Source organism: Acinonyx jubatus, chromosome A2 (genome assembly GCF_027475565.1).
Source record: "Acinonyx jubatus isolate Ajub_Pintada_27869175 chromosome A2, VMU_Ajub_asm_v1.0, whole genome shotgun sequence".
In the NCBI taxonomy this organism is placed as follows: Eukaryota; Metazoa; Chordata; class Mammalia; order Carnivora; family Felidae; genus Acinonyx; species Acinonyx jubatus.
In genome coordinates, this window is record NC_069383.1 from 682,939 (window position 1) to 705,681 (window position 22,743).

At 42.0% G+C, this 22,743-nt stretch overlaps 1 protein-coding gene across 4 annotated transcripts in view; it reads left to right on the plus strand.

The window, feature by feature from the left end:
* Positions 1-22,743, plus strand: part of PTPRN2 (protein tyrosine phosphatase receptor type N2) — a 799,963-nt gene that overhangs the window by 158,688 nt on the left and 618,532 nt on the right. Inside the window, exon 3 of one of the 4 annotated variants that reach the window (XM_053217795.1) lies at positions 1,242-1,366. The exons of the other annotated variants lie outside the window; for them this stretch is intronic. Within the exon in view, the coding sequence (XP_053073770.1) occupies positions 1,345-1,366 (22 nt within the window). The 5' untranslated portion in view covers positions 1,242-1,344. The remainder of the gene's footprint in view (positions 1-1,241; positions 1,367-22,743) is intronic. 4 annotated transcript variants of the gene reach the window in all.

The following is a 22,743-nucleotide window of genomic DNA, read 5'->3' on the forward strand; positions in this document are numbered from 1 at the left end:
TGCCAAGTAGTATTCCATTGAGTATATAAACCATAATTTCTTTGTCCATTCATCAGTTGATGGACATTTAGGCTCTTTCCGTAATTTGGCTATTGCTCAAAGTGCTGCTATAAACATTGGGGTACAAGTGCCCCTATGCGTCAGCACACCTGTATCCCTTGGGTAAATTCCTAGCAGTGCTATTGCTGGGTCATAGGGTAGGTCTATGTTTAATTTTTTCAGGAACCTCCACACTGTTTTCCAGAGCGGCTGCACCAGTTTGCATCCCACCAACAGTGCAAGAGGGTTCCCATTACCCCAGCTGCTTTGGATCTCTGACCCCAGACTTGCACCTTTTCTCACTCACTAGCTCTTTGCCTTCCTGCCCCACACCCCGAAAAACTCGACTTCCCATTTGAGTGGGGAAAAATGCTCATTTAGTCTTTGCCCCAAAGAGTCTCTTTTATGTTTTTGAAAGTCTGTACAGTCACTCTTAAATGACAGGCGTGGGCAAAACCAGTGCAGTTGTCTGCAGAGCGGAAATACTGTCCTGACCGGGTTGCCGCACCCTTCCTGGTGCGATGGGAGCTCGGCTCTGAGAGTATGTTTAAGTAGATGCACACAGGGTCGTGTATTTTGGGGGGAAAGAGAAGTTGCAGATGAGGCTGCTGGACCAGCCCTGAGGTCTCCTCTGGCACCCTTTGACACTGAATTTGAGGCTGTGCAGGCCTTGAAAAGATAGGAGTGGGGAAGTCTGACTTTTCTTTCAAGTCATAAGCTGCGACATGGCGCCAGGAAGAGGCAGCGGCCACTGTGTCCTGGTACACCCCTCACGTCTGGCTGGAGAAGGACTGAAGCCCCCATTCCGGGGACCCGGAGGGGAGAACCATGGACAATCCGCTTAGATGCTGGGTCTTGGGAAAACCTCCAAGTTTGCCTGTTTCTTGTTTGTGCAGGACTCTCCATTCTCTCTTCTCTTCAATTACTGCAAACCCTGAAACTAACCTAGAATGTGCAGCCGCCAAGAGAAGGCACTAGTGGCACACTGTAATTTGATGGAAAGGAGCATTTCCCCTTGCACACACTTTTACAAATGGAATTCGGACATGTCATGTGTTCCATCCCTCCAGTGGCCCACGCATGATGCATGTCGTGCTGTGGATAACAGAGACCACATGTGTGCACGTCTGCTTGATTGGCAGAGATGTGGGGTGGAAGGGGTAAGTTCCCTCTTTCCACCTGTAATTATCTTTCTGCTTCAGATGGCACCTTGGCGCTAGTGCTGCACATGCTGAATACACTTGGAGGGTTGAGGTGGATTGAAATGAAAAAGGCATCCGTCATGATAACCTCCTGGGAAGCCTGATGGGATGGAGACCACAACAAGGTAATTGGGTTGCAAGAGGAACATCTGGTTTTCTGCCTCTTTGCAGTAACTGTAGAGGTAGTCAGATGGGAAAGGAATTTGGAGGTGGATGGATAAGCTCCTCATGCTCAGAATCATACTCTTGTTCAATGACTTGAAACTTAGAGGAGGAAGAATGGGAACTCCGGCATGCTGCACCCCACGCACAGCCTGAGACACAACCAACCACACGCTGGCTGACCTGTCAGGCCAGAGGCCAGGCCATCAGTCCACTGTGCAGGAGGTCTCTGTGTTGCAGAGAGGCCTCAGAAAGGAGTTTTATCTTTTGCTTTGCACACTTTATCAGCCAACCTGAATGCGGCCATGAGGTAGTAAGTTGTGTTGTAGGAAATGGCACTAATGGTAGGCAGGCACCTGAAGATCTATTTTCGTTCTCATGTGAAGGACAATTACTTGTTATCTCAGGAGGGACCCTGTACTGTAATTATATCGGCAATTACAAGACATGAAAATTCCGGCTAATGTACATAGCCCTGCTTGCAAAGTGTCATCGCAAAGACATCAGTACCTAGGAAGTTTGGGCATGTGGCCCGCACAGGCATGAGGAGGAAGTGATAGTTCAGTCTAAGTAAAGGGAGATTACAGTTATTATAAGACTGACTGGGGATCACTAATATCTATCCACAAAAGACTAAATCAGATAATCTCTACATGCAAAAATTGTCTAGGGCCATCCAGTAGTAACCCAAGTCTGAGAATCCTTGGAGAAGTCTTAGTTCAGTTGAGGGGATTTAATTTTATAAAAAGACAGACAGGAGGATTCTGGGAAGATGATAGAGCGGGAAACACCAGGAAACTGTCTCCCACCTGGACAGCAGCTGCACCAGAAAGACTGTGTCTGACTAACTATTTTGGAACTGTGGAGGCTACTGAAGGCTTGAACTTCCAGAAGTCTTAGATAGTAAATTGGAGTTCATTTTGGTTGCAGCTATTTTAAATTTTATTTTATTGTTTTATTTTTTAAATGTTTTATTATTTTTTTATTCTGGAGAGAGAGAGCATAAGTGGGAGAAAGGGGCAGAAGGAGAGGAAGAGAGAGAATCTTAAGCAGGCTCCATGCACAGCCTGGAGCTGGACACAGGGCTCAATCCCATGACCCTGGGATCATGACCTGAGTTGAAATCAAGAGTCAGATGTTCAACTGACTGAGCCACCCAGGCACCCCTGGTAGATTTCAGCTAAATTTCAGCTAAATTTCAGCTAAATTTCAGCTGGTAGATTTCAGCTAAATTTCAGTTTGGCACAGGAGCAGCCTACCTGTCCCCCACCCTCAGCCCCTGACAGGCAGCTGTACACATATTCTGGAAGCATTTGCACACAGCTTGTGCAAGCCAGGGTGGGTAGAAAGGGCCCTGCCCTTCAAATATTGGGGATATGTGTTCTAATGGCTGATTCCTGCGTCTGATCACACTTATACAAAGAGGTAGGTGGCCATTGTTGTTGAACCTCCCCCTGTTGTTGCAAGCCCCTCCCTGTCTGTCTCAAGTGACTTACAGGGGATTTAAAGGGCCAGTGCTCCACTTTTACTCCCTTCACTTGTCACTTCACCTTTTGGGAGCTGGACATTAAAGACTGGAACATTAAAAAACAACTGCATGTATGGGGAAATATATTATACCTCAGGCTGATCGTTGGCACACAGATGGCCTGCAGAAATCAGAAAGCCAAAAACTATAACAAAAAAAAAAAAAATAAATAAATAAATAACAAACCCCAGCAAATCCTGGGGAAGGGGAACCTGATTTCTAGAATTACCACATTATTAGATTCAAATATCCAGTGTTCAACAAAAACAACAAATGCACAAGACATGCAAAGAAACAAGAGTATAGCCCATTCAAAGGAAAAAAGATAACAGGAACTGTCTTTCAAAAAGATCTAATGGCAGATCTATTAGACAAAGACTTTAAAGCAACTGTCTTAATTAAAGATGCTTAAAGAACTAAGGGAAAATATGGAAAATGTCAGGAAAACAATGTGTGAACAAAATGGAACTTTCAATAAAGAGATAGAAAACATGAAATGAAACCAAAAAGAAATTCTGGAGTTCAAAAGTACAATAGCTGCGATGAAAAATTTTACTGTAGGGATTCAAATGAAGATCTGGGCAGGCAGAAGAAAGAATCCATAAGCTTGAAGACAGGACAATGAAAATTACTGAATCTGAGGAACAGAAAGAAAAATGTTTGAGGGAGAGTAAACAGAGTCTAAGGGACATGTAGGATACCATCAAGCAGGCCAACATACCCATTGTGGGAATCCCAGCAGAAGAGAGAAAGGGGCAGAGAGAATATCTGAAAAAATAATGGCTGAAAAATCCCTAAATTTGATGAAAGGCATGAATACAAATATCCAAGAAGGTCAATTAACTCCCAAGTAAGATGAACTCAAAGAAATCCACACCAAGACATATTACAATCTAACTTTCAAAAGCCAAAGATAAAGAGTGAATCCTGAAAGCAGCAAGAGAGAAGAAAATTGTCACATACAAGGGATCCTCAATAAGAAAATGAGCAAATTTCTCATAAACTTTATAGAGGCCAAAAGACAGTGGGCCCATGTATTCAAAGTGCTGAATGAAAACAACTGTCAACCAAGAATCCTATATCCTACAAAACTGTCTTTCTTTTAAAAAATTTTTTTTAATGTTTATTTTTGAGAGAGACAGAGAGCAGGGGAAGAAAAGAGAGAGAGAGAGGGAGACACAGAATCCAAAGCAGGCTCCAGGCTCCAAGCTGTCAGCACAGAGCCTGATGCGGGTCTTGAACTCATGAGCCCTCAAGAACATGCCCTGAGCTGAAGTTGGACAGTTAACCAACTGAGCCACTCAGGCGCCACCTACAAAACTGTCTTTCAAAAGTGAGGGAGAAATCAGGACATTCCCAGATAAACAGACTGAGGGGGTTCATGACCAGTAGACCTGCCCTTCAAGATATGCTAAAGGGCATCTTATAAGATGAAATGTAAGTAGATAGTAGACACTAGACAGTAACTCAAAGCTGTATGGAGAAATAAAGATCTCAAAAAAAAGTAATGGGCAATATAAAAGCTAGTATTATTGAAACAGTGGTTTGTAACCATACTTTCTATTTTCTACATGATTTAAGAGATTAATACATATATTTTAAAATCTTAAATAAAAAAATTTAGAGGGAGAGAGAGAGAGAGAATGAATGAAAATCTCAAACAGGTTCCACACTAAGCATGGAGCCTGATGTGGAGCTCAATCCCACAACCCTGGGATCACAACCTGAGCCGAAATCAAGAGTCTGAATCTCAAATGACCGAGCCATCTAGGCACCCCTGGAGACTAATACATTTAAAGGAAAAAAAAAAACCAATTATTAATGTAAAAGCTAATACTAATAAAAAGCATTTGTTAGCATTACTGTAACTTTGGTTTGTAACTCCAAATCTTGTTTTCTACATAATTTAGGCAAGTAATGCATTTAAAAATATTAATTTATTTTTTGGAGCACATAATGAATAAAGATGTAATTTTGTGACATCAGCAATTGAAAGGGGTGGGATGGATCTGTAAAGGAATAGGGTTTTTGTATATTACTGAAGTTAAGCTGCTATAAATTCAAACTAGAATGCTATTACCTTAGGATGTTAAAGGTAATCTCCATGGTATCACAAAGAAGATAGCTATAGAAAAGGAAATTAAGAAAAAATTTTAACATTTCACTACAAAAAAATCAACTAAACTCAAAAAAAGACAAGAGTGCAGTAAAATGAGAGACAAAAAAAGCTTATAGGCCACATAAAAAACAATTAGCAAAATGACAGAAGGAAGTCCCTCCTTATCAGTAATTACTTAAAAATTTTTTTAATGTCTATTTTTGACAGAGAGAGAGGGACAGAACATGAGCGGGGGAGGGGCAGAGAGAGAGGGAGACACATAATCTGAAACAGGCTCCAGGCCCTGAGCTGTCAGCATAGAGCCCAACACGGGGCTCGAACCCACAGACCGCGAGATCATGACCTGAGCCGAAGTCAGACGCTGAACCAACTGAGCCACCTAGGCGCCCCAATCAGTAATTACTTTAAATGTAAATATATTAAACTCTCCAGTCAAAAGACAGAGGCTGGAAGAATGGATAAAAAAACACATGATTCAACTGTATGATGTCTACAAGAGAGTCACTTGAATCCAGAGACACAAATGACTGAAAGAGAAATGATGGAAAATTATATTTCACACATAGTAAACAAAAGAGAGAAAGGGTGCCTATGCTAATATCAGAAAAAATCAGCTTTAACTCAAAACAGTTTTCAAGAGACAAGGAAGGACATTATATGTTAATAAAAGGTTCAATAAAGCAAGAAGATACAATTATAAACATGCACCTAATGACAGACCATCAAATTATATGAAGTAAAAACTGACAGAATTGAACGGAGAAACAGTTCAACGATAATTGTTAGAGACTTCAATACTCTGCTCAAAATAATAGAACAACAAGACAGAAGATAAGTAAGGAAACAGAGGACTTAAACACACAATTAACCAACTAGGTCTAACACATAATATAAAACACTCCACCCAGCAGCCACACACACATTCTTCTCAAGTGCATACAGGACATTTTCCAAGATAGACTGTATGTTAGACCACAAATTAATCTCAATAGATTTTAAAAGATAGTTATTATACAAAGTGTCTTCTCCAACCACAACAGGATGAAGCTAATCAATAACATAACAAAAACTGGAAAACTCACGTTCTTGTGAATTTAAACACTTTTAAATAACCAATGGATCAAAGAAGAAATCACAAGGAAAATTAGAAAATACTTAGAGGGATGAATGAAAACAAAACCATGGCCTACCAAAGCTTATGGGATACAGTGAAAGTAGTGCTACATGGGAAATTTACTATAAATTATTACATTAAAAAACAAGAAAGATCTCAAATCAACAACCTAACCTTATAACTTAGGGAACTAGAAAAAGAAGAACAGACTGAACTTAAAGCTAGCAGAAAAAAAGTAATAAAGATTAGAACAGAGGTAAATGAAACAGAATAGAAAAACAATAGAGAAAATTGATGAAATCAAAAGTTTTTTCTTCAAAAAGACCAACAAAATTGACAAACCTTTAGCTAGGTGGACTAAGAAAAACAGGGAGAGGAACTCAAATTACTAAAGTCAGAAATGAAAGTGAGTTTATTATAACAAGGGCTAAGACAATACTATGAACAATTGTATGCCAAAATATTGGATAACCTAGATGAAATGGACCAAGTCCTACAAATACAAAACCTACCAAGACTAAATATCAAAGAAATTGAAAATCTGAATAGACTTAAGTAGTAAGGAGATTGAATCAGTAGTGAAAAAAGTCTCCCAACAAAGAAAATCCCTGGACCTGATGGCTTCACTGGTGAATTCTACCAAGCACTTAAAGAAACACTAATGCCAATCCTTCTCAAAGTTTTCAAAAAAAAAAAAATTGAAGAGGAGGGAATACTTCTGAGTTTATTCTGTGAGGCCATTGTAACCCTGATACCAAAGCCAAAGATACTACAAGGAAAGACAGCTCTAAACCAGTATCTCTTATGAACCTCGATGCAAAATTCCTCAACAAAATGCTGGCAAACTGAATTCTACAGCATATACAAGGATTTATTCCTGGAATGCAAGGATGGCTCAACATAGGAAATTGAGTCAATGTATTCCACCACATTAATAGAATGAAGGGAAAAAAATTGGTATGGTCATCTCAATTGATGCAGAAAAAGCATTTGACAAAATTCAACAACATTCCTGATGAAGGCACTCAACAAAATACAGCTGACCCTTGAAAAACAAAGGTTTGAACTGCCTGAGTCCACTTATATGCAGATATTTTGGACAAATACAGCACAGTACTGTAAATGTATTTTCTCTTCTTTTTGATTTTCTTTTTTTTAAAGTTTATTTAGAGAGAGAGAGAGAGAGAATACCAAGCAGGCTCTGCTCTGTTAGTGCAGAGCCTGACATGGGGCCTGATTCCCCGACCACACAACCTGAGCTGAAATCAAAGCCTGACACATGACTGACTGAGCCATCCAGGCAACCCCCTTATGATTTTCTTAATAACATCTTTTCTGTAGCTTATCATAAGAATACAATGTATATAATAACATACAAAATATGTGTCAATTCACTATGTTATCAGGCTTCTGGTCAACAGTTGGCTATTAATAAAGTTTTGGGGGAGTCAGTAGTTTTACTTGGATTTTCAACTGCGTGGGAAGATGGTGCCCTTAACCCCCATGTTGTTCAAGAGTCAACTACCTCCACATGATAAAAGCCATATAGAAAAACCCACAGCAAACATAATACTTAATGGTGCAAGACTGAAAGTTTTTTCTTTAAGATCAGGAACAAGGCAAGGATGCCACTTCTGTTCAGTATAATACTAGAAGTTCTGGTCAGAGCAGTTAAGCAAGAAAGAGAAATAATAGGTATCCAAATTGGAAAGGAAAAATTAAAATTATCTCTGTTTGCAGATGATATTATCTTATACATAGCAAATCCTAAAGACTCTAAAGAAAAATGATGTTAGATCTAATAAATGAATTCAGCAAAATTACAGGACACAAAGACACACAAAAATTAGTTTTGTTTCTATAAATAAGCAATGAACAACCTGAAAAGGAAATTTAAAAGACAATTCCATTTACAATAGCATCAGGACGAAGAAAATACTTAGGAATGAACTTGACCAGGGGGGTGCAGACTTGTACGATGAAAACTATAAAACATTGCTGAAAGAAATGAAAGGAGATATAAATAAATGAAAATTTATCTCATGTTCATGGATTGGAGACAATATTGTTAAAATGTCAATTACCCCAAATGATATACAGATTCAGTGTAATTTCTATCAAAATCCCAAAGTCATTTTTTGCAGAATTGGAAATATTTACTCAAAAACTCGTATGAAATCTCAATGTACCCTGAATAGCTAAACAATCCTGAGAAAGAGGACTTTTGAAACTAGAGGACTACCACTTCCTAAGTTCCAAAGTTTGCAGTTATCAAAACAGTTGTAGTATCATCATAAAGATAGATGTATAATATAGACCCAGGGAATAGTATAGGGATCCCAAAATAAACCCTCACGTGTATAGTCAAATGATTTTTGACAGAGGTGCCAAGAGCATTCAATGGGGGAAAGGACGGTCTTTTTTTTTTTAATTTTTAAAAAAATTTTTAATTTTTATTTTTTTAACTTTGTAATTTAACTTTATTTTTTATTTTTTTTAAAATTTACATCCAAATTAGTTAGTATATAGTGAAACAAAGATTTCAGGAGTAGATTCCTTAATGCCCCTTACCCGTTTAGCCCATCCCCCCTCCCACAACCCCTCCAGCAACCCTCAGTTTGTTCTTCATATTTAAGAGTCTCTTTTGTTTTGTCCCCTTCCCTGTTTTTATATTATTTTTGTTTCTCTTCCCTTATGTTCATCTGTTTTGTCTCGTGAAGTCATATGATTTTTGTCTTTCTCTGACTGACTCATTTCACTTAGCATAATACCCTCCAGTTCCATCCACGTAGTTGCAAATGGCAAGATTTCATTCTTTTTTAATTGCTGAGTAATACTCCATTGTATGTGTATGTATATATATATATATATATATATATATATATATATGCGCCACATTTTCTTTATCCATTCATCCATTGATGGAAATTTGGGCTCTTTCCATACTTTGGCAATTGTTGATAGTGCTGCTATAAACGTGGGGGTGCATGTGTCCCTTTGAAACAGCACACCTGTATCCCTTGGATAAATGCCTAGTAGTACAATTGCTGGGTCATAGGGTAGTTCTATTTTTAGTTTTTTGAGAAACCTCCATACTGTTTTCCAGAGTGGCTGCACGAGCTTGCATTCCCACCAACAATGCAAAAGAGATCCTCTTTCTCTGCATCCTCGCCAACATCTGTTGTTGCCTCAGTTGTTAATGTTGGCCATTCTGACAGGTGTAAGGTGGTATCTCATTGTGGTTTTGATTTGTATTTCCCTGATGATGAGGATGTTGAGCATTTTCTCATGTGTCGGTTGGCCATCTGGATGTCTTCTTTGGAGAAGTGTCTATTCATGTCTTTTGCCTATTTCTTCACTGGATTATTTGTTTTTGGGGTGTTGAGTTGGGTAAGTTCTTTGTAGATTTTGGATACTAACCCTTTATCTGATATGTCATTTACAAATATCTTCTCCCATTCTGTTGGTTGCCTTTTAGTTTTGCTGATTGTTTCCTTTGCTGTGCAGAAGCTTTTTATTTTGATGAGGTCCCAGTAGTTCATTTTTGCTTCTGTTTCCCTTGCCTCCAGAGACATGTTGAGTAAGAAATTGCTGCGGGCAAGATCAAAGAGGTTTTTGCCTGCTTTCTCCTTGAGGATTTTGATGGCTTCCTGTCTTACATTGAGGTCTTTCATCCACTTTGAGTTTATTTTTGTGTATGGTGTAAGAAAGTGGTCCAGGTTCATTCTTCTGCATGTCGCTGTCCAGTTTTCCCAACACCATTTGCTGAAGAGACTGTCTTTATTCCACTGGATATTCTTTCTTGCTTTGTCAAAAATTAGTTGCCCATACATTTGTGGGTCCATTACCAGGTTCTCTATTCTATTCCAGTGATGTGAGTGTCTGTTCTTGTGCCAGTATCATACTGTCTTGATGATTACAGCTTTGTAGAATAGCTTGAAGTCTGGGATTGTGATACCTCCTGCTTTGGTTTTCTTTTTCAAGATTGCTTTGGCTGTTTGGGGTCTTTTCTGGTTCCATACAAATTTTAGGATTGTTTGTTCTAGCTCTGTGAAGAATGCTGGTGTTACTTTGATAGGGATCACGTTGAATATGTAGATTGCTTTGGGTAGTATCGACATTTTAACAATATTTGTTCTTCCTATCCAGGAGCATGAAATCTTTTTCCATTTCTTTGTGTCTTCTTCAATTTCTTTCATAAAGTTTCTATAGTTTTCAGTGTATAGATTTTTCACCTCTTTGGTTAGATTTATTCCTAGGTATTTTATGGTTTTTGGTGCAACTGTAAATGGGATTGATTTCTTGATTTCTCTTTCTGTCGCTTCATGTTGGTGTATAGGAATGCAACCGATTTCTGTGCATTGATTTTATATCCTGCAACTTTGCTGAATTAATGAATCAGTTCTAGCAGTTTTTTGGTGGAATCTTTTGGGTTTTCCATATAGACTATCATCTGTGAAGAGTGAAAGTTTGACCTCCTCCTAGCTGATTTGGATGCTTTTTATTTCTTTGTGTTGTCTGATTGCAGAGGCTAAGACTTCCAATACTTTGTTGAATACCAGTGGTGAGAGTGGACATCCCTGTCTTGTTCCTGACCTTAGGGGGAAAGCTGTCAGTTTTTCCCCATTGAGGATGATATTAGCTTTGGGTTGCTCGTATATGGCTTTTATCATCTCGAGGTATGATCCTTCTATTCCTACTTTCTTGAGGGCTTTTATCAAGAAAGGTATTTTGTCAAATGCTTTCTCTGCATCTATTGAGAGTATCATATGGTTCTTGTCCTTTCTTTTATTGATGTGATGAATCATGTTAATTGTTTTGCAGATATTGAACCAGCTCTGCATCCCAGGTATAAATCCCACTTGGTTGTGGTGAATAATTTTTTTAATGTATTGTTGGATCCAGTTGGCTAATATCTTGTTGAGGATTTTTGCATCTATGTTCATCAGGGAAATTGGTCTATAGTTCTCCTTTTTAGTGGGGTCTCTGTCTGGTTTTGGAATCAGGATAATGCTGGCTTCATAGAAAGAGTTTGGAAGTTTTCCTTCCATTTCTAATTTTTGGAACAGTTTCAAGAGAATAGGTGTTAACTCTTCCTTAAATGTTTGGTAGAATCCCCCTGGCAAGCCATCTGGCTCTGGACTCTTGTTTTTTGGCAGATTTTTTATTACTAATTCAGTTTCCTTACTGGTTATGGGTATGTTCAAATTTTCTATTTCTTCCTGTTTCAGTTTTGGTAGTGTATATGTTTCTAGGAATTTGTTCATTTCTTCCAGATTGCCCATTTTATTGGCATATAATTGCTCATAATATTCTCTTATTATTGTTTTTATTTCTGTTGTGTTGGTTGTGGTTTCTCCTCTTTCATTCTTGCTTTTACTTATTTGGGTCCTTTCCTTTTTCTTCTTGAGCAAACTGGCTAGTGGCTTATCAATTTTGTTAATTCTTTCAAAGAACCAGCTTCTGGTTTCATTGATCTGTTCTACTGTTTTTTGGTTTCAATAGCATTAATTTCTGCTCTAATCTTTATTATTTCCTGTCTTCTGCTGGTTTGGGGTTTTATTTGCTGTTCTTTTTCCAGCTCCTTAAGGCATAAGGTTAGGTTGTGTATCAGATCTTTCTTCCTTCTTTAAAAAGGCCTGGATTACTATATACTTTCGTCTTATGACCGCCTTTGCTGCATCCCAGAGGTTTTGGGTTGTGGTGCTATCATTTTCGTTGATTTCCATATACTTTTTAATTTCTTCTTTAACTGCTTGGTTAGCCCATTCATTCTTTAGTAGGATGTTCTTCAGTCTCCACGTATGTGTTACCTTTCCAAATTGTTTCTTGTGATTGATTTCGAGTTTCTTAGCATTGTGGTCTGAAAATATGCATGGTATGATCTCGATCTTTTTGTACTTACTTAGGCCTGATTTGTGTCCCAGTATATGGTCTATTCTGGAGAATGTTCCATGTACACTGGAGAAGAATGTATATTCTGCTGCTTTAGGATGAAATGTTCTGAATATATCTGTTAAGTCCATCTGGTCCAATGTGTCATTCAAAGCCATTGTTTCCTTGTTGATTTTTTGATTAGATGATCTGTCCATTGCTGTGAGTGGGGTGTTGAAGTCTCCTACAATTATGGTATTACTATCGATGAGTTTCTTTATGTTTGTGATTAATTGATTTATATATTTGGGTGCTTCCACATTTGGCACATAAATGTTTACAATTGTTAGGTCTTCTTGGTCTATAGACCCCTTGATTATGATATAATGCCCTTCTGCATCTTTTGATACAGTCTTTATTTTAAAGTCTAGATTGTCTGATATAAGTATGACTACTCCGGCTTTCTTTTGTTGACCATTAGCATGATAGATGGTTCTCCGTCCCCTTATTTTCAATCTGTAGGTGTCTTTAGGTCTAAAGTGGGTCTCTTGTAAACAGCATATAGATGGGTCTTGTTTTCTTATCCATTCTGTTACCCTATGTCTTTTGATTAGAGCATTGAGTCCATTGACGTTTAGAGTAAGTACTGAAAGATATGAATTTATTGCCATTATGATGCTTGTAGAGTTGAGTTTCTGGTGGTGTTCTCTGGTCCTTTCTAATCTTTTGTTGCTTTTGGTATATATATATTCATCTTTTCTCCCCTCAGAGAGTCCCCCTTAAAATTTCTTGCAGGGTTGGTTTAGTGGTCACAAACTCCTTTCATTTTTGTTTGCCTGGGAAACTTTTTATCTCTCCTTCTATTTTGAATGACAGCCTTGCTGGATAAAGAATTCTTGGCTGCATATTTTTCTTATTCAGCACACTGAATACATCCTTCCACTCCTTTCTGGCGTCCCAAGTTTCTGTCGATAGGTCTGCTGCAAACCTGATCTGTCTTCCCTTGTAGGTTAGGGACTTTTTTTCCCCTTGCTGCTTTCATGATTCTCTCCTTGCCTGAGTATTTTGTGAATTTGACTATGATATGCCTTGTTGATGGTCAGTTTTTGTTGAATCTAGTAGGAGTCCTCTGTGCTTCCTGGATTTTGATGTCTGTGTGTTTCCTCAGGTTAGGAAAATTTTCTGCTATGATTTGCTCACATAATTCTTCTACCCCTCTTTCTCTCTCTTCCTCCTCTGGGACCCCTATGATTCTGATGTTGTTCTTTTTTAATGAGTCACTGATTTCTCTAATTCTTAAATCATGCTCTTTTGCCTTAATCTCCCTCTTTTTTTCTGCTTCCTTATTCTCTATAAGTTTGTCCTCTACATCGCTGATTCTCTGTTCTGCCTCATCCATCCTTGTCGCTGCTGCATCCATCCGTGATTGCAGCTCAGTTATAGCATTTTTAATTTCATTCTGGCTATTTTTTACTTCTTTTATCTCTGCAGAGAGGGATTCTAATCTATTTTTGACTCCAGCTAGTATTCTTATTATTGTGATTCTAAATTCTGGTCCAGACATCTTGCTTGTGTCTGTGTTGGTTAAATCCCTGGCTGTTGTTTTTTTCGTGCTCTTTCTTTTGGGGTGAATTTCTTCGTTTTGTCATTTTGAAGGGAGAAAAGGAATTAATGAGGTAGAAAAATTGAAATTAAAAATATTAAAATTAAAAAAATATTAAAATTAAAAATTAAAAACACACACACAAAAAATCGAATAGATGATGCTAGATCCTAGGTGTGTTTTGGTCTGGGTGTAGAAAGTGGTTTGACAGATTAGAGAAACAAAAAAAAAAAAGAAGGAGGGGAGAGAAAAAAAAGGAAATCATTTGAGAATTTGACAAAATGAATACACTAAAGTAGACTAAAATTCACAAAAGTAGAGAATATAGTAGAAAAAATTATAGAAAAATATTTTTAATAAAAATTAAAAAGAAAAAATATGAATTTTTTCGTTTTCTGTATTTAAGAAAAAAGAAAAAAACAAAAAAGAAAAATGATAAAAAAGAAAAAAGACAAAAAAAAGAAATCGTTTGAAAATTTGAAAAAGTGAATACACTGCAGTAGACTGAAATAAAATGATGGGAGTAAGATAGAATTTGAAAAAAATTACATAAAAGCAAAAAATATAGTAATAAAAATTAAACAAATATTTTTAAAAGAAATTGAAAGTAAAAATGAAGTTTTTCTCTTTTGCATTCAAGAAAAAGAAAAGAAATGAAAAAGAAAAAAAGAAAAAGAAAGAAAAAAAGGAAATTGTTTGAAAATTTGAAAAGGTGAGTACCCTGAAGTAGACTAAAATGATGGAAGTAGAATTTGAAAAAATTTACACAAAAGTAAAAAAATATAGTAATAAAAATTGAAGACATATTTTTAATAAAAATTGAAAGTAAAAATGAGTTTTTTCTCTTTCTGTATTCAAGAAAAAGAAAAGAATTGTGAAAGAGAAAAAGGAAACAGAGAGAAAAAAAATTGAATAGATGAAACTGCTAACAGATTGAAGTAGGACTGAAATTGCTTCGTTTTCCCCTAGAGGACAGTCCATGTAGCTCTTCGTAGTCCATAAATTAAGCGGGTGGTGAGGTGTGTGTTCTTGAAGAGCGAAGTTGGCTCAGTTGGGCAGGGCTCGGTGTGACGGCTCCGCTCTCCTCTAGATGGTGCTGCTAGTCTACTGGGGTGGATTGTTGCGGTGCTCCTTGGTGTGTGCGTGCGTGCGCGTGTGCATGCGCATGCGCATGCGCGGGAGCGGTGAAAAATGATGCCACCCAGCTACCCGGTCTGTTCTCCTGGATCAGCAATCACGCACCGGTCCTCGTCTTCAGCTCTTGTCCACTCCCCGCTTTTCCACTCTCTGTGACCAGGCCCCAGGCAGTACCTCTCTCCCAAGTTTTGTCTCAGGTGCGGCTGTTTTCCCCAGCCCCTTACTTCCAAAGGACTGCGGCTTTGACCTGCTCCGCCCCTCTGCGGGAGGGTCTCACCGGGCAATGGCTGAATGAGCAATGGCTGAATGAGCAATGGCCGAATGTCGGCTGCACCCAAGAATGCCCGCTAGACCCTGCTGTTTCTGGTGCCCTGAGACTGCGGCCAGGTCCCAGCCCCCCCGCCCCCCAAATTGGGAGACAGTGTAGCCTCAGTGTTTCAGGGACCATGGAAAATTGCAACACACATCTGGCACCAGGCTTCACCCTCAACAACGTTGCCCCAGCATCAGCGAATGTGGCTGCTTTCCGGGGTCTGCTGGGACCAGGTGGCTTCAACAGTCTCTACAAATGTCCTTCCAGCAGTGGAACTGCTTTTCCCTGTGTGGCCCGAGAACCTCCCGGACCCCACTCTGTTCCTGGGGATTCACCTTTCCCACCAGAGCACTGCCAGGTATCGAGCTGTGGAGTTGCAGCCTTTGTGCTCCCCTTGTTTACAGTCTTAATGGAATTTAAACCCACTCCTTTCTCCTTTCTCCCTTTTTAGTTTAGTCCCTGCAGCTGTTTCCAATTTTCCACTTTCTCTCCAGCTGCTTTTGGGGAGGGGTGCTTTTCCCATATGCTCCCCCCCTCCCCAGTCTCCATCCTCTCTCTGCCCGCAAAAGGCGTTCCCTACCTTTCGGGGCTTCTTGCTCCCCAAGTTCAGCTCTTCGTGTTGCGTACCTGCTGAATTCTGTGGTTCAGGTTGTGCAGATTGTTGTGTTAATCTTCCAATCAGTTTTCTAGGTGTGTAGGATGGTTTAGTGTTTGTCTGGCTGTATTTCATGGACGCAAGACACACAAAAAGCTTCCATGCTGCTCCGCCATCTTGGCTTCTCCTTGGGAAAGGATGGTCTTTTTAACCAATGAAATCTGAAAACTGAATATCCACATGCAAAAGAATGAAGTTGGGACCCTTGTGTAACCCCACATACAAGAATTAATTCCAGATGGGTCTAGGATCTAAATGTAAGGCCTAAAATAATAAAACTCTTGGAAGAAAATACAGGACAAAATCTACATGACATTGGATTTGGCAGTGATTTCTTGACTATGACACCAAAGGCATAGGCAACAAAAGAGGGAATAGACAAATTATGTTTTTAAAAATTGTGCATTAAAAGATACTATCTACAGAATAAAAAGGCAACCTACAGAATGGGGGAAAATATTTGAAAATCCCAGATGACGAGGGATTAATACCCAGAATATATAAAGAACTCCTACAACGCAATAACAACAACAAACAGCACAGTCCAATTCAGAAGTGGATAAAGGACTTGAATACACATTTCTATAAAGAAGGTATATGAATGGCCAAAAAGCACATGTAAAGATATTCCATACTAGTAATCATTAAGAAGTGAATATCAAAACTGCATTGAGATACCATCTCACACCCATTAGGGTGACTACTCACAAAGAAATGGGAACCAAAAGTGTTGGCGAGGATGTGGAAAAATTGGGCCCCTTGTGCACTGTTGGTAGGAATGCAAAATGGTGCAGCTGTCATGGAAAACCATATGGACATTCCTCATGAAGTTAAACATAGAATTACCATATGGCTCAGCAATTTTACTTCTGGATACCCACTCAAGAGAATTGAAAGCAGGGTCTTGAAGAGATATTTGTACACCTATGTTCACAGAAGCATTATTCACAGTAGCTAACGTGTGGAAGTAACTCAATTGTCCACTGACAGATGAATAAATAAGCTGAGTGTGGTATATCCATACAATAGAGTATTTTTTAGTCTTAAAAAGGAAAGAAATTCTAACACCTGCTACAACATGGATAAACCTTGACATCATGCTCAGTGAAGTAAACCAGTCACAAAAAGACAAATACTGTATGATTCCACTTCTCTGAGATACCTAGAGTTTGTCAAAATCATAAAGACAGGGGGGCCTGGGCGGCTCAGTTGGTTAGCATCCGACTTTGGCTCAGGTCATGATCTCACGGTTTGTGAGTTTGAGCCCCGCATTGGGCTCTGTGCTCACAGCTCGGAGCCTGGATACACTTCAGATTCTGTGTCTCCCTCTCTCTCTGCCCCTTTCCCATTTGCGCATGTGCGCGTTCTCTCTTCCTTTCTCTATCTCTCTCTGTCTCTCTGTCAAAAATAATAAACATTAAAATTTTCAAAATCATAAAGACAGAAAGTAGAATGGTATTGCTAGGGGCTAGATCAAGAGGAGAATGGGGATTTAGTGTTTAATAGAGTTTCAGTTTAAGAGGTTGAGAAGAGTTATGGGAATGGATGGTGGTGATGGTTGCCCAGCAGTGTGAACATGTGTAATACCACTGGACTGCACACTGAAAAGTAGCGAAGGTGGTAAATATTATGTTATGCATATTATATCGCAATAAAAGAAAGAAAACAAACAACAGCAACATCAATGATGCCAGTATCAGCTACTGAGATACTCAGGTTTTAAGATTGGATTTTGATGAATTGCACAGGCAACAAAGCCATTAGGGAGGAATTGATTTATTTGCTTAATCTGATACAAGAATCATAGGTAAAAGGGTCTTAAATAGTCTTGAGTGGCTTGTCATTCATGAGCAAAAATGGATGAACAGAGAAGGGAAGGGAGAACATGAATGAGACAATCTAATGAGTCCTAACGACCGCATTGATCCAACTGGAAATGCCTGATAAGGAATGCTCCATCAGTTATCACACCCGGCACACGTTATCCTCTCCTCCGTGGGGGTAAGCCCTGTACTTAGAGCTGGTGACAATTTATTTGAAGGTAGGGAGGAGCCTTAAAGTGGAGAGCCAGTGTACCTTGCCTCCTCTTGGTAGAATGGAGTTAATGAGACAGCTCCTCAGTGATAGCATGAGGCCTGCTTGTGGCCCTGGTTCCAGTTATCTCTGAGGCGAAAGGCAATGAGCTTGCACATGTGTGCATGCGTGCTACCTTCCTGTGGAATCCTTCCTGTGGAAGCCTGTGGAAGGCATACACGTGGAGCCTTCCTGTGGACAGGATGGCCTGAGCAGAAGTCCCAGCTCTTCACTTTCGTGGTGGTTTGGGACAACCGCGTGGGTCCATCGAGCACTTGCCCTTAGCTAACTGAGGTTTCTCTGGACCCCAGAGTCTTTCAGCAGATCATCAATGTTTGAAGACCAGGATCAGGAGGAACATCAGGAGAAGCAGGCCTCAGGCACCCAGGCTGGCACAGGCCCGGGCCTCGGGAGCCTGCGTGATTTGCCCAGGGTCGCCTGGCCCCTGCCGGGGTGACTCCAGGCACCACCTTGGATGTCCTGCATTTCCCGGGCTCGTTTCTGCGGTCCTCAGAAGCCCACCCCCCAGTTGGCAGGTTACCTGCTGCCTTGCAAACCTGCCACTGGTGTCAAAGGGGCCGCTGCCTTCCAAGCCCACTTTAGGGCTGGACGGGTGCAGGTGTGCCGGGAAGGCGGCGCCCTGTGTTAAGCCTCGGTCCGTGTGGACCTGGGGGATGAGTAGCTCAGGGTCTCTCTAGCTGCCTAGGTGCACCTCTGGTCCACGGCCACTCTCTGGGCCACTGTCCTCATGTGTGGAGACCAAGGGAGGTCTGTGGGGCCACTTTCAGTGATGATGGAGGCCCTGGAGTGCTTTCCCCAGGCCCCAGGGATGGAGGCAAGCTGTGGACTCAGGAACACGGGAGGTGGGGAGGCTGCTGGGGGTTCAGCTGCTCTCGGATTTTGCAGTGTGACTGCACCCCGCAGCTCCCTGGGCTTTGGTCTGGCCTGCAGACTACACACCGTCCTGTCCCGGTCGCCCAGGTTCTGTGTGTGCTGGGAAGGGATGCCAGCAGTTTAGGTGCTCGTGCCTGTGGTGGGGACGCCGCACTGTGGCAGCCTGATCCTAGGATGCCTTGCTGCGTGACCTGCAGGATTTGGTTCTGAGCACACCCTGGAGCTTTGGCCACGGTGCAGAGAACCTCCTTCCCTGCTTTGTTCGGCCTCTGATCCACCAGCCATGCCCCAGCGCCTCCCCACGTCTGCTTTGTTGGGCCTCCCTTCTGGGTGTGGCAGGGCTGGCCGCTGCGTGGAGCACTGTAGACGCTCTGGGCTGGGGGAGCTGGGGCTTGGGTGCAGGGTGGCGTGCTGCATGGCAGGAGTGTGGGGGGAGGGCAGCACCTGTGCGGGCAGCCCTCCTGCCTAGTGCGGTGCCGGTTCCCTGGTGCCGTGTCTGGGCGGGTTGGAGGGAGGGAAGCAGGTGGCAGGAAATAAGGACACTTCCTCTCCTTTCCCTCTGCCTCTCTTGGCCCTAGAAAGAGTGGAAGGGGCCCAGGCTTCGCTCCCGCGGCTGTGCACGGACACCTAATTTGCAAGCATCCACCTAAGCAGGGAGTTGACTTGGTCCTGTTTTAACATGAGGTCACACTTATATTTGTTTCTCTGCTTTGGGCCCTCCTGAGGGGAATGATGCCCTTAGGTACTGTGGGTCCCAGGTGGGGCCAGACTCCTGGGGAGCCCATGTCTGCTGTGGATCAGATCCCACCTCCCAGCCAGCCAGCGCATGGCGGCTGGGCCTCTGGCAGTCACTCGGTCACTTGTCACTTGTGCATGCCCCTTTTCTTCTAGTCTCCTCTTCTTGTTCACACCCTGTCCCCATCACCTGCTGTGCCATGGAGATGTGCAGAAGGGGCCTCTGGCTCTCTGGCCGGCAGCTTCCCTGCCCCATGCTTCTCCTTCGTCAGACTCTTGTTAGCTGTGACCAGATAGTCTCTGTGCCTGTCTGTCCCTCCACCCAGAGCAGCCTTAGACCAGACGGGACCCTTTTAGTCCATGCCATGGCAGTCATAAAACAGGATGTAGGAGCTGCAGGGGTGACAGCTGATCTCCAGTGAAGCCTTTCCTTTCCTGGAAGGGAATTGCAGTGACTCACCCAAGGCCATAAGCCATTTAGCCTCGGGAGATTCATGATGTAATCCTGTGACTTTGGGGGAAGGATTTAATTTTGTCCAACGAACATTGCTTAAGCCCGCATCATGTAAGATATTGGGATTGCAATAGTGCCATGACATTGAGTGCTGTTTCCATAGTGTCTCTTAGATTCTCACTAACCTAAATTCAGTTACTCGCCAGAATGCAAACTCGTCAGAATGGAGGGTGTGGGGTGCCTCCCCCCCGTTAACATTCTGGGCCAGCTTGTCTGGGGCTTGTGGGGGGCACCTTGGCACCTCAAAAAGTATGCATGGAGGCTGTGCCCCTAAGTTTTGGCCTATTTAGGGTGACACTGAAATATGGACCTCCCAAGTGCAAAAAAACCCAAGACGGCCCTGGTGCCCTGGTCTGCACTTGCTGGATCTAAGTACAGTCACAGATGTTCTCTGCAGGTGAGACTCCAGATTCTTCTGTGGTCCTGCAGTCGCCACTGCTCTTGGAGTGAGTGTGCTTTATTCTCCATCCCTCTCTGTCGGCCTGTGTGCTGTGTCTTTCCCATGTCCTGTGGGACACTGAGCAGACCCTTCTTCCCTCGGGATCTCTGACTTTTGTGAGGGGTGGACTTACAGACATCCGACAAGGTGTGCTTCACACCCCAGTTCTCCAGTTTCTGGGTCTGTCCTTGCACCAGGGCACCCGCCAGCTCCCGGGCTGTGCTCTACCCTTCTGCTCCCACACATTCCCCTCCACACGCACGCCAGAATCCCTGTCCGTTCCGTAGATACAAACACTCTACGTTCTCACCATCTGCCTCTCTGCTGCCACTTCCAGCCATGTTGTAGAGATCATTTTCTCCATTAAAATATATCAAGTGTTTTGCCAAGTACAAGTTTTTCCATAAGAAATTATTCTTGGTTATTAAACTAGCATTTTCTCCCCCCACTTGTGACAGCAATGGCTCTTTAGAAGAATGCAGTCATGCTGTGACATGGGGTGCCGGGGACCCACCCGGAGCATCATGCGTACCCTGGGGACACTCCTGGGCCCTGGCCGTGTGGAGTCCCCTCCCAGCCATTGCCTTCACTCTCTGCTCCCTGAGGGTCCATCTCCTTCCCTTGTGGTAGCAGAACAGGAAAAGAGTGCCAGTTTATTAGACCTTTCGCTGCCAGAGGAATGGGAAGTGGCAGAGAGAAAAGAACAAAGGGAGAATGAAGTCTCACATGTCCCGCCTTCCTGTGCGTCCCAGGGATGGAGCCTGGCTCTGCCCGTCTGGGCTACGCCTCTGAATAGCTGTCAGAACCTCGTGAGTTCCAGGCAACTTCAGGCCACTTAGGGTCATTGCTGCCACTGCATCGCTGATCCTGGTTCCTGACTGTCCTCACCTTCTTCATGGAAGGTTTCTGGCTTTCTCTTTCTATTCCCTATCTTGCAGTATATACCTAGGTCCCCCTTCATAATGATGGGCCCTCAGTCCAGCAGAGGCTGCCTTGGGGTCCAAGTGCAATTTGCAGGGAATCCAGGTTTCCTGCCTGTGCTCAGCTTTTAATCAAACAGAGAATATCCTAAATCAGGATATTTTTCCAGGATCTGGGAGAGAGGAGTTCCTGGAGTAGGGGATATTGGTCAGGGTTTGAAGAGCTCACCCAGAGCCAGAACCAACCCTGGGAGACCTTCCCTGGCTGGTGCGGCAGGCGTGGAACAGACGGTACCTTTGTGTACAGGACACGTTGTGGGACACCTGGGGGGCAGTGAGCAGATGTGTCCCATCTGCATTTATGGCTGGAGGGACTGCCACCGAGTCTGGTGGCTCATGAGGTGTGTCTCAGCTGCTGGAGAGAGGCCGCCCATGCTAGGAGACTGGGAGCTTACAAGGACAGGGGCTTCTGATCATTCTTCAGTTTGGTCTTAATTGAAACCAGAGACCAGAGGTTAATGCAGTTTTGTTGTTTTTATTAGATTTACATTGACTTGACTCATGGAACATTATGTCAAGATGGCTTTGAATCTCAGAGAAATTGACTTGAGTAATAATAAAGTGATTCCACTGATTGTTATGGTTGTTATTTTGTTGTGATATAAGGAAATTTTTCTGTGAGGTTTTTGAGGAGCTGTGGTTCTGGTAAACATACAGCAATATACCAAAAGAAAAAAAACACTAAACTGCACAAGCCTGAAGTGTGGAGATAATAGGAGAACATGGATGTTGTTTACAAATGCCTGTTCTGTCCATATAAAGTAGTGCATGGGTTCATGCTCCTGTTAAAAATGTGATGGGGTTGGTCCAAAGGTCATCAAGATACTCGCTTCAGAAGAAATACTGATCACTTGTGTTTTTCCTTTGGGCAAAATCCACAAAATTTGGGGGCACTGTTTGTTAAGTAGAATGTCTAAAGGTTAAATTTCAAGCTATCAGAAAGAGTAATAGATACATTTTTAGAATGTTTTCCTGTTTGGCCCTTTGCTTCCTGGAGTATTTACATGAAAATATCTGTCACATGAAAAAGGTATTTACTTACTCTACTTAACCACCTGTTATGAAAGGCAGTACAAGTGCAATGCAGATGTTGTTTTATTTTTCATCAGATGTTACAATCAAAACAGGTTTTTAAAATTATAGGTAGTTTGAGATACTTGTCTGACAGGTACAGATGTCCCAGCCTCACCCCCTTCAAGTCTCCCCCTGACTCACTGTGTTCCTTTGGTATTGCTCCCTGGTGGGACTAAAAGTTCTGGAGGACTAACTGCTTCACTTCCTGCCCTTCGTGCCACAGGAGCCCCAACTGGTGGCCATGGGAGGAAGTGCATACTTACCCTTGGGTGGGGTGATTCTGAAGTG